Raw genomic sequence first — 14,431 nt, 5'->3', positions numbered from 1 at the left:
TTGTTTTCTTTGCAGCAATCCATTACAAATCGCGATCCTCAAGGCCTTGAGACTCGATATGTAGAGAGGCACGGTCTCAATGCATTGATCGACCAATTGTATAGATGCAGCGTCCCTGTAAGTCACTCATCTTTCTTTTCCGTAGTTACCATGAGATATTTGAATGCATTATTGTATGGTGGATTGATGTGTTATTTCTTTTTCTGAAGAATCCATTCGATGCTCCTTTGCAAGGCGGGACGAGCTTTCGGGGGACGAGGATTTGTAGCTCGCCCTTGGATCCTTGGAGCTCACATGCCTTTATTTTTTAATCGCCTGATCTATGTAGAAATTTTCTATGTATTAGTGATATCCTGTCGTGATTGTACCAATCGCTTTTTATGCGATCATCTATTTATTTCATGTATCAGTTTTATGATTTCAGTATACATTCTTTTTGTTTGCAAGTGGTTTGTATACACTAGTGCAGAAACTATTTTGTATGGCTCTCATACAACACCAAAAAAAAAAATTTCATGTTACCGTCGCTATTTGCGTCGCAAATTTACTAATTGCGTCGCAAATTTACTAATTGCGTCGCAAATTTACTGGTTGTGTCGCTATATGCGTCGCATTTGTGACGCATATAGCGATGCCAATAGCGACGTTTCTATGGCGTCGTAAATAACGATGCTTTTTGTTGCGACGACGAGGGCAAATTTTGTTGTTTGTATTTTCGTCGCTTTAAACGTCGGTATAAGGTCTATATCTTGTAGTGTCATTTTTAACTTAATCTCCTTTAGTGTGTTCCTTGTTAATCCAATTAGCCTATAAATATATACACACATATATGCTTAAGCAGTGCCACTCGATGTGAATTGTGCAAAATCGGGCTTTCCAATGTGTTTGAGTGTTTATAATGCAGAGTGTAACCTTTGATGAAGTCAATCATATCTAGTCAGTTTCATGCAGTTGCAACTCTTTTGAGCCGATCACTCCTAATAGTCGATTTTGAGTTCCTCAAGGGTTGTGATAGGTGGTGTGATGTGTGATTGGCCGAGGTGGTCAAATTGAGTCTCTACTAGGGGTGAGCAGTTGGTAGTCAGTAATTTCAGTCACTCTTGGATTATTACGTTATAGTTCTGTGAGAACTGGCTCTATGGTCTTGTTTGTAGGCCTAGGTTCCAATCTAGAGTGCTAGACATCTAGTTATAGACTATAGCAGGTCTTGGAATGATAAAAATTTGTTAAAATTGGTGTTCAAGACAATTCATCCAAGTCCTAGACTCGGTTGTCCGAGCAGGCTCTTAAAAAAAGAGACCATCCAAGTGGTCAGAGCGGATGAGGGTACCCATCTAAGTGTCCGAGTAAGCCATCTGAGGCTTGAGGTTCCATTGTGCGAGGCCCAAAAGATGGTTCGAGTTCGAATAGACTCTTATCCAAGTCGGACATCTTAGTGGACTTAAGTTACTTGGACATTTGAGCCCAAATGAAACTCGATTGTTCAAGGACTATGGTTGTCTTTCAAAATGATGCAAGGAAACATGCCGAATGACACCAATGTTGATTTTAATGAATTAATGCATAACTTATTATGCACCGAAGATTTTGACTTAATGTAACAACCATCACTAGAGACTTGGAGCATACCTAGATCACTCAAATACGATGATACCACCAATTGTTGTTACAACTCCCTCTTGAACTGTAGCTCTCTATCTCTCTCGATAGCACACACTCTCTCTCAATCTCATAGTGTGCAAATGAGCTTTCTCTTCCCCTTTTTCACCTTTTGTTCCTCTCCTTTTTTTCTTCTCCATCCCTATTCTTTCCCAAGCATTAAAAATATTTTTCCTTTATTTCTTTATTTTCCTATTTCCTAGTTATATAAAGACTTATTTGTTCCTTGTTTTCTCCTTATTTTCCACATCTTCATGTCTCAAATCTAATTTAAAAAACTTCTCCTTAATGTCTCAAATCTAATCAAATTCACTTCTCCTTAATGTCTCAAATCTAATGAAAATTCACTTCTCCTACTCTAACTAATGCACAAAAATATTTCTAAACCTATATTAGTCCATAAAGAGAGATTAAATGGGCTCCAACTACGTCACTTTCTACCTAAAACCAAGCGTCGTTTCGAAGACAAACTCCTACATCATCACTTGATTTGGTGCCCACAAGTATTCAAGTTTAAATCCAGTTGTCTTGACAATGCAACCAAAATTTCATTGTTAACCCTTGGAAGACCGAGATGGAAAACATTTGGAAAATCCGAAGGAGAATACAATCCCAAGGCAAGAGAAAGACGAAGGAAAAATGTGTACTCAAAAAAAGTCTAAAGACATGAAGCATAGGAAAAATTCTAAAATGTAGAAGAAAGTGCACAAGAATAAGCACGCCTTAATATTTTAGCAAGAAGAGTTCCAAAGTGCATTTTAATTCATTTTGTAAAAGAGTGTCATGTCTCTCCCATGCAAGATGTCAAGAATGAGAGGTGCATGTTAAGGCCAATGATAGATGGCAACCACAGGCCTCACACAGCCAAAATTCCATCAGGCTTAGACATTTGAGCCACTTAAGTCCACTCAGATGTCTCTAACTTGGACAAGATTCCACTCAAACTGAGACCAATTTCCTGGCCTTGAATGGCTAAACCTCATGCCTCCCTGGAAGGCTGACTCAGACACTTGGATGGGCACCCCTCGTCTAGTATTTGACCACTCTCATGGCTACTTTTATTAGGAGCCCAACCGGATGGCCGAATCTAGGGCTCAAATAGCCAAGTCTTGGATTTGGACAAGTTGTTGAGAACCCTTATTTTGACAATTTTTTGCCACTTTACGACCTAGTAGGGCCCACAGCCAGCTGTCCAGCAATGGAGGGTGGAATCCAAACTAGTAGATGAGGCCATAGAGCTATTTGTACTCAAAACTTTATCCTAGAGTGACTGAAATAATTGAGAACCAATAATTGAGGACCGACCACTTACCCTGAATAGAGACCTAAGTTGACTATCTTAGCTAAACACCCACATCAGATCACATAGCAAGACTCGCAACGAACCCAAACTTAACTATTATTAGGAGTAATCACAACCCACTCAAAAAATCTACAATAGCGTGAAACTGATTGGATGTGATTGACTCCATCAAATATTACACTTTGCATTGTAGACACTTAGGTGCATATGAAAGCTAGAAAGCCTGATTTTGCACAACTCATATCGAGTTGTATGACTCAAGCATATAAGTGTGTGTATAATTGTAGACTAACTGGATTAAAAAATAACACACTAAGGAGGATTAAGAAAAAATGAACCCACAAATGAAATGCAACCTCAGGAACCAAACAAGTGACCCGAGGCACCATGAACACATGTTTAGGGAAGATAGAACCATCTAACCATTGAGGGAAGGAAGGACTAACCAAGATTAGAGACATATCTTTTGCTGGCCTAGTTGACCTCATAGAAGCACCAATGGGTCAAGAGAAAACCACTATAGCAAGCACCATCTTGAATGACAATGACCTCAACCTTGACCTTGACCTTAATGTGGTAGGGTACCTGATGACATTCGACAACTTGTCACACAGTATGACCAGTAGACAAGGATAGCACATCATGGAAGATCAGTAGAGCCAATATCATAGCCTGCCTTAAGGAGGAGAGGAGGCTAAGATGGATCGCACTACAGTGCATAGCAAGATATAGCTAGGAGCAAAGGACTCAGAGGTTGCCTCACAAGAGAGAGCTCAATGAGATTCACAAGATCCTAGCCATCTCAGGTAGAAATAGAATGGGAGCAATAGGGATACGGAGAGAGCCTTAGAAGCCCACCTTACATTGAGTGAGTTACTCACAAATGATTGCTAGACAATACCAGCGCCGATCAAAGTGGGGTAGCCTTGGCAACATCATTGCTAGCTAAGGAGGGGGGTAGTGCACCACCACATACACCCATGGTAAAGTCCCACCATCATGTAGAGACCACAACTAACGCTATGATCCAAAAACTCAAGTGGATCCCCAAGCATAGACCACAATCTCAAAAATGCCAATCATTTGGAACTCATAGTTTCCATGCCTCACACTCTAAACCCAAATGGAGGAGCTAGCACCTATAGTTCATAAGTGATTAGGCCGCACTGGGTCCCAAAAGCCCTATTGTGAGCTCAATGTTACTATGAAGGAAACACCTTGGTGTGGCTACCTAAACTCTCAAGTGGCATGTATGATCCTCAATCTCATGCTCCAAAAACTAATACCCAAAAACATCAATTAAAAAAAGGGAGGAAAAAAGCTAAAAGGAAGGGTGCTCAATCCATGAGTGCTCCAATGGTCTATTGACCCAAAGCTTCAACCATGAACCCATAAACAACCACTCATGAATGAGCTCCTTCCTAATGACAATAAGGTGATCACCACTACAAAATCCAACAACAAGTTGTCAATCAAACTCCAAACTTCTCAAAGCAAGCTTACAACACCCAATGAGAATCCTAAGGTGGGAATACCACATATCAACCTGTCCAGTCCAACTAAACCAAATCCACTAGTAGGCCTTAAGTTGTTGCAACAACAATAATATATTCTTGAAGTGTCTTCTAGCATGGCTTTGGAAACAGGCTAACAATGGCACAATAAGAATCCAATAGGGAGATGCCACCAAAAGGGTGGAAGTTGCACTTAGCCCAGAAATTATGCAGAAGGCCTTGGGACTAGCAGACAAGCCAAAGAAAAGACCTAAGAGGAATGTCTAAGGGATGCTAGGAATGGACAAAAAGAAAGTCTACACAAATGATGGAATCAGCTTGGCTGACATCCCTAATCCCACCATTCAACTGCAAGTAAAAATGGTCCATACACTCTTCTCAAGCCAAAGATACAACGCCCTCATGAACAAAATAGAAGTGCCATTGCTTGAGAGATCAACCTAAGTGGTGTAGAAACATTTGGCACTCTAACTTAGAGGCTTGGATGGATTTTTGTAGCACCCTACCACACGAGAGGGATGATCCTACCTATATGCCCTACCTACGAGAAGGATTGAAGTTCACTTTAACCAGGAGGTGCATGGTAGGTATGACTTCCCTATGATCTACAACATGAATTCCTCGTCTCCTAAAGAATGTCTAACATTCATTGAAAGGGACCTCTTTCTACTATCAATAGTAGGTTTCCTCAGAGAATTCTCCTCATTCCCAAATATCTCCTTCAGTACCACTTATAACTATCTCTGCCTTTTGCGAATACTACTAACATATAAACCTATTGCAGAGAAAGAGTGGTTATCACCTCTCTTTTTAAATATTAATGCAGGAATAGATAGTTGTGCAATGCTTCACCTCATGATGAGAGCCACTCTCTTGCTAGCTTTTTATATGAGCCTATTAGAGAATATGAGTGACAATAGGTTCACTAGGTCCAACCACTAGTTTTTGTCATCTATACGCCTCAATGTAAGAGCTAACTTGAAGGGCTATATGCAAAGTAGGGCCTTCCTAAGAAAATCCCTTAAGCCTCCATGTAGCTTGGTCCCTACCATGAACGGGATGCCATTTAATATGCTCAATTTGTAATTTATTTATTTAAAAAAAGAGAGATAAAAAAGAAAAAAGAGGAAAAAAGAGTAAAGGAAAGAAGATCACAATCACTGCACCCAAGGATCACCCTAGCCCTCCAAAATTATAATTAGAGCACATTTAAACACACATATAGATTATCATGAAAAGTATAGTCAAAACACATTTAACAATGTGTGAAAAAACACACACACTATTCCTGAAATACACACAAAAGTAGATGCACATCTTTTGACTTTTTTGAAGCACCCTTTAAGATATGCTTGTAACTCTTTTTAAGCTCAAGAAATGCATCAATATGACCATTTGTCTGTGTAATCCCTTGTAGTGGAACACTTGAACTACATGGAACAAAAATTGAAAGGTTGCAAGAAAAATATATCTCCAAAAGCTTGTGTCTCACATGCACTCTCCGAACTATAGGAAAAAAGAACTAATTCTTGATACATTAATGGTTGAAGCTCAACTCAATCCACATTCCTCAATTCAACCATCTCACTTTTGTGAGAAAAAGAAGAGAAGGGGAAGAAAGGAGCCTGAAAAAGGAATAGGAGATATCTCACATAAACACACACACAAACTCACCTCAAACTATAAGCTCAAGTTGTGGAGTAGAATGAAGAAAACGAAGATAGAGAAAAGGAGCCCCTACAAGTTTGCACATACAAGAATGACTTAGTTCAATTCAATTTGAGCTTTAATTACATAGAGTTTATATTTGGGGTTCAACCCTTTAGCTTTTTTCCTTGTGTTCTACGTGTTATAATGCCTAAATCCTGGCTAGACTTAAGGGCAAAGTGCCTAAACCTTGGCTAGGCTTTTGTGGCTTTGGCCTTGGAGTTTTACAATTTGCATTGGAGAGAGTTGACTCCCAAATTTTATATTAGGATTTGAATGCATCTCCATTCACTCTTACTTTTTAAATTTAGAAACATGGTTAGCATGTGCGTTAATGCCTAAGTTTTAACAGAATAAACTTACTATAGGGCAATATTGTATAAAGAATCTATGATTCACTAGTTATAGTAAAAGCGTTACAATGCACAATACTCTATTTACTAAAGGTATCTCACATTGATGTTAGAAAACACTTAGTTTACCATTTATGTATTAGGTTTTGCTAAGTCTATCTAGAAAAATGCTCTATCTATTACTTCAATGAAAGCTATGTATAACACATCACTTATGTACTAGAAAATACACAAACTACTGCATAGATGAGAAAAAGTTTTTAGGAGAAAAGGTTGATTTTCTCATAAATGTTGGATTGATGCAATAAGGTAATTATGTGAAAATTTCCCTAGTTCTAGCTACTGGTTTATAGTCATTCAATATACAACAAATTGTTTAAATATCATTTTTCACTTTTCAAAGATGGTTTAAAGCTCCTTGTCAAATAATTATGTACTTTTAGGATTTTACAAGACTATGATGGTGGAGGTTCTGCATCCTCTTCAATCAAATTTTGAGTTCTTCACCATTTAACTATGGGACAAATGGTCAAACATCAATACATATGCTCATATGGTGTACTTATTTTCCATCAAAAAAGTGTTTTGGATAATTTAAAAGAATTGTTGGATCAACTTTTGTTAGAAATGCCCTTGTGCAAATGGTATTCCAATAACATTAATACAAGGCCCTACAAAGTTTTTGTGAAAGTGGTTATGTGAATACTATTAATCCCAAGCTAAAAAACTAACTTGCATGAGAATATCTTGCCAACCAAAATCTCTAATCCCTTCATGATTATAGCCCTAAAAATCAATTAGGCATGTTTTGGGTAGTGTGAATCTTTTAACCTTTTAAAAGCTACACCTGAATCATCCATTGTGCATACATCTTCATGGTTGGTTGCTGCAAAAAAATCAATCTATTCATATTATTTTAGTTATGATATCACTTTCATTGCTCCCATTATTTTTAGATAGAGAGAGAGAGAGAGAGAGAGAGAGAGAGAGAGAGAGAGAGAGAGAGAGAGAGAGAGAGAGAGAGAGAGAGAGAGAGAGTGTGTGTGTGTGTGTGTGTGTGTGTGTGTGTGTGTGTGTGTGAGTGAGTGAGTGAGTGAGTGAGTGTGTGTGTGTGTGTGTGTGTGTGTGTGTGTGTGTGTGTGTGTGTGTGTGTGTGTGTGTGTGTGTGTGTGTGTGTGTGTGTGTGTGTGTGTGTGTGTGTGTGTGTGTGTGTGTGTGTGTGTGTGTGTGTGTGTGTGTGTGTGTGTGTGTGTGTGTGTGTGTGTGTGTGTGTGTGTGTGTGTGTGTGTGTGTGTGTGTGTGTGTGTGTGTGTGTGTGTGTGTGTGTGTGTGTGTGTGATAAAGAAAGAGAGTGAGGGATTTGTGTAAAAACATTTCACTCAAAAATGAATTCAAGGATTTATGTTTAAGAGTACACCATCAAATACTTGGTTTTTTTCATCATTTGCTTGTGTGCTTCATCAAGCAAGCAAGGGTAAGATTTGATGCAACAATATTGGAGCCTCTACAAACTAATATTGTGAAATTTAAATGGGTGATAAGATTAGTAAATTTAATCATGTCATTTGCTCTATGTTTCCCTTTTGTTGTGTGTGGAATGCAAAACACCAAATAAGTAAATGAATAGTGTATGGTTGTCACTTAGTTGAAATTAATGGATGGGAGTGACTAACCTAATTGCATTTTCTTGATCATACTCAATGAAAGCTTCATAGGCTTTGTGTAGATCTACAATGCTAATTTTCTCTTGGATGGTATGCCTTTCTTATGCTAGCCAATAACATTCATCAATTAAAGTCATTAACAAAACAAGATGTTGAGCTATGGTTGATGGGCAAGGTAGACCCATGGAATCTATGACCCCTTTCACCACGACTATTTTGGGCAAACTTGAGGCTAGCTATATGCATACCCCTTTCTTGCTCCTCTTTGGACCATTCTTTAGCATAATAGGACTCTTCAGTTGAACCAAATGTCGTTCTTGGTGGCCACAACATACTGCCCCATTGTGGGAAATGGACTAACACAATGGGCAATGTGCAACACACGATGGCAATTCCCATTAGGCTAATGCCTATGTCAGTGGAATAGCTTGAGTTTGTGAAAAAGATAAGTTGGGTGAACATGGCACCAGCGTTGCCCCCTGCCCCTGTCATGCCCGAAACTACACCCAAGGACCTTCCAAGGAAACAAAAGGTTAGCTAGCTAACATTTAAAGAGAACTTAAACTTAAACTATTCAGTTTAACTATTAAAGTTTAAACTTTCTAGAGAGGCTACTTTCTAGAAAACTTTTACAAGAAGAGGCTAAAGAATAATAGCTTATCCAGGCTTTAGGGTTAATATCCGTAAAGGTATGTTATGTTATGGTTGACGGCAACTTCTTTAGGGTTATCCATAAAGGTTTGCGATTGTCATTGTTGAGGTCAGAACGATTGAAACTCAAATATAATTAAAGTCAGTAAGGTCCATTCTAGTTCTGTCTCTTCCCCACAAATTGATCACCTCTCTCTCTCTCTCTCGGGGCACTAAATCGATTGTTGAGAGTTACCTGTGCGAGATGAAGGGGATGATCCCAAAAGTAGCTCCTGCAGCCACCTCTGCAAAGATCGAGAAGACGACCATGGCTAGCACGGCTGGACCCAGCTGCTGCAAGCGGCCGAGAAGGATGCAGAAGAGGCCCCCCAGCGTCTGCACAATCCAAAGCGTCCACAATCGCCCTCTCATGCCCGCCCAACGGGCCATGAAGTCAGAGAGGATACCTCCCGAGGGACGAGTCACGAGATTCGCTAAGCAGAAGATGGAGGCGATAAGGCCCGCTGTGTCTAGGTTGAGATTGAACTTGTCGTAGAAGTACTGCGCTATGATGTTGTCCACCGTCAGCTCCACGCCGAAGCAATACCCATAAGTCAGTGCAAACACCCACGTCCTGTAGTTCATCACGCCATGCCGCAGTACCTGCAAGGTGGCGGGCAACTCGCAGCTATTATACAGGAGCATTGAAACGATCACTCTCACACATAATTATACATCCTTGCCCTTGGCAAAAGATGAAAGTATCATTTCACACATAAATCTTTGTCTTGGTAGAACACTGAATCGAAGAGTTTGCACTTATATGTCACATAATTTGATCTTTTGAAGACATTCCAATTGCCATCAATGACCTCCTTTGAGCCTTGACCCTAAATATCTACACTCAATGCATGCTAAAGGATCCAAGTACAATTCTCTAGAAGAGGAGGAGGAGAGCCACTAAATGCGTTCCCTTCTTATGCTCAAGATAATATTATATGGAATGGAAGCCTTCAAGAACGCTAGGCTTTAGTTCACTAAGGTTAGTCATAGGGTTGTGTAATTGCAACTCTTACACCTTTGTGGTGTGTTAAATCAATTGCACAAACTTTGTCTCATACAAAAGGGCAAGGTTTGGCATAGTATATAAGCTTATCAATATTCATCTCAAATGCATTCTTCCAAGTATTGTTTTATTGAATCTTATGCAATAGCATTATCAATGTTCCAACAACATGACAACATAGTCCCAAGAATAACACCGTCAAAGTTCAATAGGATTATTAGTTACAAGTGAAGACAACATTAGGTATCTTAGGTCTCTTGAGTGATATACTAGAAGCAACTCAACTATTGTGGACAATTAGAAATCTCAAAAGATAAATATACTTTTGTACATCTAACTCCTTTTAAGTTCTAGAGGCCAATATTCCTCCCCTTAAATTTGTCTGCCCATGTCTGGTCATTGTGGAGAGTATTTAAGAAGTTATTTTCCCAAAATCCCTAGTATCTCATCACATTGGCCACTCTCATATATCATTCACTATGCATGATGTTCTATTTTCATTGTAGTTGATATGCTCTCCTTAAACTAGGAAACTGCTCTTATATGCTTAATGGAACTTATATATTAGTGATGATCTTAGCCTACCTTTGGGCTTGTTTTGGACAACTTTGCAATCCATATTCTTTGAGTTTTGAGTTTTCTAAGCACAAGCTAAAAACATTAGTACATATTTTTTCATCAATAGAATGGTTCAACTTCTACGAGAGTTAAATTGATATATCAAGTATTTTGACATTATACAATCCCACACTTTTCTTCAATTAATTATGTTCATTAACCTTGTTAATCTTGTCAAGTTGTTAACTCGTGTGCAAGACTAATATGTTATGTGTTTCCTTATCTTGTCTGATGTACTATCATTTCAACTTTTTGGAGGATACTATTAATTTAGCCTCTCTCCACACAATTCTTTATAGGGCTTGTTTACACGTTATACTATCATGTAGGCCTTTAGTCCAAAATTCACAATAGCTTAAAGAGGCCTAATACCTTTGCACAAGTTAACTCATGAAGTAAGTGCACCATAAGCATAATATTATTGTATTGTTTCTCATATTGAAGATATGTTAATCACTATAGTTAATGAACTTGTGTCATCTTGAGGTCTTGTTAATGTGCCATACAAATGCATAAAAAATGAATTTGGTCTAGGACTTGAAAAGGCCCTTAAAGATGTGCATAGTAGTAAGTAAGTTTGAGATTGAAAGACAAGAGCAAACAAAGTTAGTAAGTTTAAGATGGAAAGACAAATCTTAGGGACACCACTATTATGCATCAATTTCTTGTATGAGTACTATGCACACAGGTTATTGTTTGCAAGGAAGGAACAATGTAAAAGTGTGTACAAGTAACCTTAGTGATTTTGGATGTGATATGATTTGTGATGTAGAGGAAGGAGAACCCAAGGTTTGAACTCACACACCGACAATATGCACCCCACAATCAAACCACTACTAAGCTATGACCCATTCGCAAAGTTCTAGTGATTTTGCATTGTGGGACATGTGACGGATCAACATTAATGGTGTATGAGGAGAGAGGGATCAATATTGACTCTCTAGAGGGAGAGAGGGATGAACATTAAAAGTCGAGAAGGAGAGAGGGATTGATATTGGAGTGGCGACACTCACACACCTGCTAGACCTTTTACACGTCTAATAAGTAATTTTTGCTCGTAAGTATGAACATTAAAAGTCCAAAAGGAGAGAGGGATTGATATTAGAGTGGGGACACACACACACCTACCAGACCTTTTACACGCCTTATAAGTAAATTTTGCTAGGTAAGTATGACATGCCTTTTTATGTCTTACTTTTTAAAATTTTAATTACCTTTACTTTTGAATGCAAGTAGAGACTAAGCGTGTGGCAACACTCCTAACTCTCTCCTGGGAGAGATTGCGCTACCTTGCCCAAGCTGTCGCTGACTTGCTGGCCGGACTTCTTAAGCTGGTGGTAGTTACCGTCGGGGAGGTCCTGGCCGAGGAGGAGGACGGAGAGGCCGGCGACGATGTGCATGAAGCCCGGGACGAAGAAGGCGAGGCGCCAAGCCGTGAAGGCCGGGAAGGAGAAGGAGGAGAAGAAGCGGAAGGCGAGGGGCATGATGAGGTGGGTGGCGCCGCCGCCGAGGTTTCCCCATCCGGCGGCGGTGCCGTTCACGGAGCCCACGATGTCCGGCGAGAACATGGACGTCATCCAGAACTGGCAGGAGACGAAGGTGGCGAGGGAGAAGCCGATGAAGAAGCGGCAGACGATGAATCCGGCGGGGGAGCTGACGGCGGTCATGGCGAAGACAGCGGGGGCAGTGCAGAGGACGAAAGCGGCGCAGCCGTAGCGGGGCCCGGCGAGGTTGCAGAGGGCGCCCATGGCGAGGCGGGGGATGATGGAGGTGGCGACGGCGGCCATGCCGGCGTTGCCGATGTCCTGCTTGGTCAGGTCCAGGTCGTCGCGGATCACCGGAAGCAGGGCGGCGGCCGCGAAGCTGGACACGAAGCACGTGAAGAAGGACCCCCAGGCCAGGTGGAAGGCCCGCATGTGCGGCGCCCCGAACGACCACAACCTCACCCGCCGCGCCTTGTGCTCCGCGTCCACTCCCACCTCGAAGCTCCCGCTGCCGCCCGCCCCCTCGGCGGCCGCCGTCGGCGCACCATCCTTCTCATTTTTATCTGCCGCATCTACGTCGTTGTCAGCTCGCCTGGCCTCTCTCATTATATCGCATCTATGGCTGCAGGCGCTGTGCCGCGCTAATTCCTGACGATCATGGTAATCCTCATCGCCATGATCCTCACGGACTCCGTCTGCGGCCCGCCCGCTCGACACCAGCCGTTTGCTGCCGGACACCGACGGGAACGAAGCTTGACTCGAGCTGGCTGCAGCAGCTCCCAGCTCCGACGTCTCGGCCATCATTATCACCATCGTCATGCGTGATCATGACCTTCTTTAGCTCCCTCGTTGCCTTGTCGCTGTAGTTGCGGCTCAAACGCGGAGCCTCCAGCTTATTGTTGCAGTACGGTTCAGCACCCATCCTAGCAATCTTTATAGTCAATCAGAAGTTACCTTGTCTGCACCTGATCTACAGGGTCACGATTAGACCTCTCTCTCTCTCTCTCTATATATATATATATATACATATCCTGTTGCCCTCACCCTCGTATGGTGCCCTAGTACTTTGTCACCTTCGTCAAGTGGGTCGCACAGCCCAACGTTCTGGATAAACAACCTCTCCCGACATCCAGCTTATTAGTTTAAAGCTTGTAGAATTTAGCCCTTTGGGTTGCATAAAAGTATTCTAACTTCTAAGCATAACACAAAGTTATACCAATAATAGAGTCAACCTTTATGTGGTTCCACAATGATCCATTGGAACTTCTAGTATCACAAGCCAACCATCACCAGCTTCCCATACATCTTGAAAAAGATACCTCGTGAATCTACAAGATTCATCAATTTGAATATTTAAAAACACTAGAGTATATCAAAATCCAAAGCACATGTCCACAATCACACTTTCCCACAATCACCCTATTTGCAACTTGCAAGTAGGGTGATTGAAGTTGCAAGTAAGCTAAAGAGGAGACTCAAATTTCTCTAATTTGTCATCTTTACTTCCATATTTTCAGAAATGATCGAGCTTGCTAATTTATGCAAGCATGTCACATGCACACTTTTAGACAAATGGAGCACTAGTATTGACCATATGTAGTAAGAACAAAATACAATTAAAATAAAAAATGAGGCCAAACAATAAGTTCTCTGCATATAACAAGATAAAGCATACCTCCAACACAAAATAGTGGCGAGCATATTTCGATAGTCTTGTTGTCAAAGGGAGTACACATCTTATATATCAACAGTGTGAGCCTACATATCTACAATCCAAGCTCTAGAATTGAAGCCTAAGTGCACTTTTGTTTTCCAAATGACTAAAGATTATTAATATCTAAACATGACATCGTGATATTTTTAATGTAATACTACAAGGAAATAGGCATGTTGATTGGTAAATAGATGTACTATATGAACTAAGAAAACGTATTGATGAACACATCTATAAGGCTCTTTCTATCTATTTTTAAGACCCATATCTATGAATGCATTAAATTTGTAAGTTAAATATATAAATAAACGTGCTTGTGAAGATGCTATTTTCTTCTTTAAAAAAACCAAGAGCTATTGGTGGCATAATTGCAGCTCTATTTTGAGCCCCAATCATGCAACCATTAACTCATTGGTTCTTTTCTCTTTTGAATATTTAATTATACTAGAATTGAAAAGTAATAGTATATTAGTGTATAATTATAATATTTTCAAACAAAAAGATCCAAACACTATTCTTAAACTTCGTAATTATATTTAATTATACTAGAATTGAAAAGTAATAGTATATTAGTGTATAATTATAATATTTTCAAACAAAAAGATCCAAACACTATTCTTAAACTTCGTAATGATAAAACATTGAAGGTGCTTTCTTATGTGTTGCCTTATGGTTGTGCTTAAATCAACTTCTTGAACATACATGTCATTCCATTGCAA

General features: G+C 40.1%; 1 protein-coding gene across 1 annotated transcript; it reads right to left on the bottom strand.

The window, feature by feature from the left end:
* Positions 1–8,249: 8,249 nt before the first annotated feature.
* On the bottom strand, positions 8,250–12,857 carry LOC148009808 (high-affinity nitrate transporter 2.1-like). The gene is made up of 3 exons (XM_087672623.1): positions 11,804–12,857; positions 9,087–9,493; positions 8,250–8,714 (listed from the first exon to the last, which is right to left on the bottom strand). Exons 1-3 carry the CDS (start codon positions 12,815–12,817, stop codon positions 8,324–8,326), a joined length of 1,812 nt encoding a protein of 603 aa, XP_087528749.1. The 5' UTR covers positions 12,818–12,857; the 3' UTR covers positions 8,250–8,323.
* Between the last annotated feature and the right edge of the window lie 1,574 nt (positions 12,858–14,431).

This window comes from Lygodium microphyllum, chromosome 30, assembly GCF_053477565.2.
Source record: "Lygodium microphyllum isolate KBCC chromosome 30, Lygodium_microphyllum_v1.1.10, whole genome shotgun sequence".
Lineage (NCBI taxonomy): Eukaryota > Viridiplantae > Streptophyta > Polypodiopsida > Schizaeales > Lygodiaceae > Lygodium > Lygodium microphyllum.
Note: the sequence above shows the minus strand (reverse complement) of the source record. Positions and strands in the feature narration are given on the sequence as shown.

Bases quoted from the DNA above. Each gene is read 5' to 3' on its own strand.
- LOC148009808 (XM_087672623.1), bottom strand. From the start codon at position 12,817: ATGACGATGGTGATAATGATGGCCGAGACGTCGGAGCTGGGAGCTGCT. The intron at 9,494-11,803 runs GTAGCGCAATCT...GCCACCTTGCAG, and splicing joins TCAGCGACAGCTTGGGCAAG to GTACTGCGGCATGGCGTGAT. The intron at 8,715-9,086 runs GTAACTCTCAAC...TTTCCTTGGAAG, and splicing joins ATCCCCTTCATCTCGCACAG to GTCCTTGGGTGTAGTTTCGG.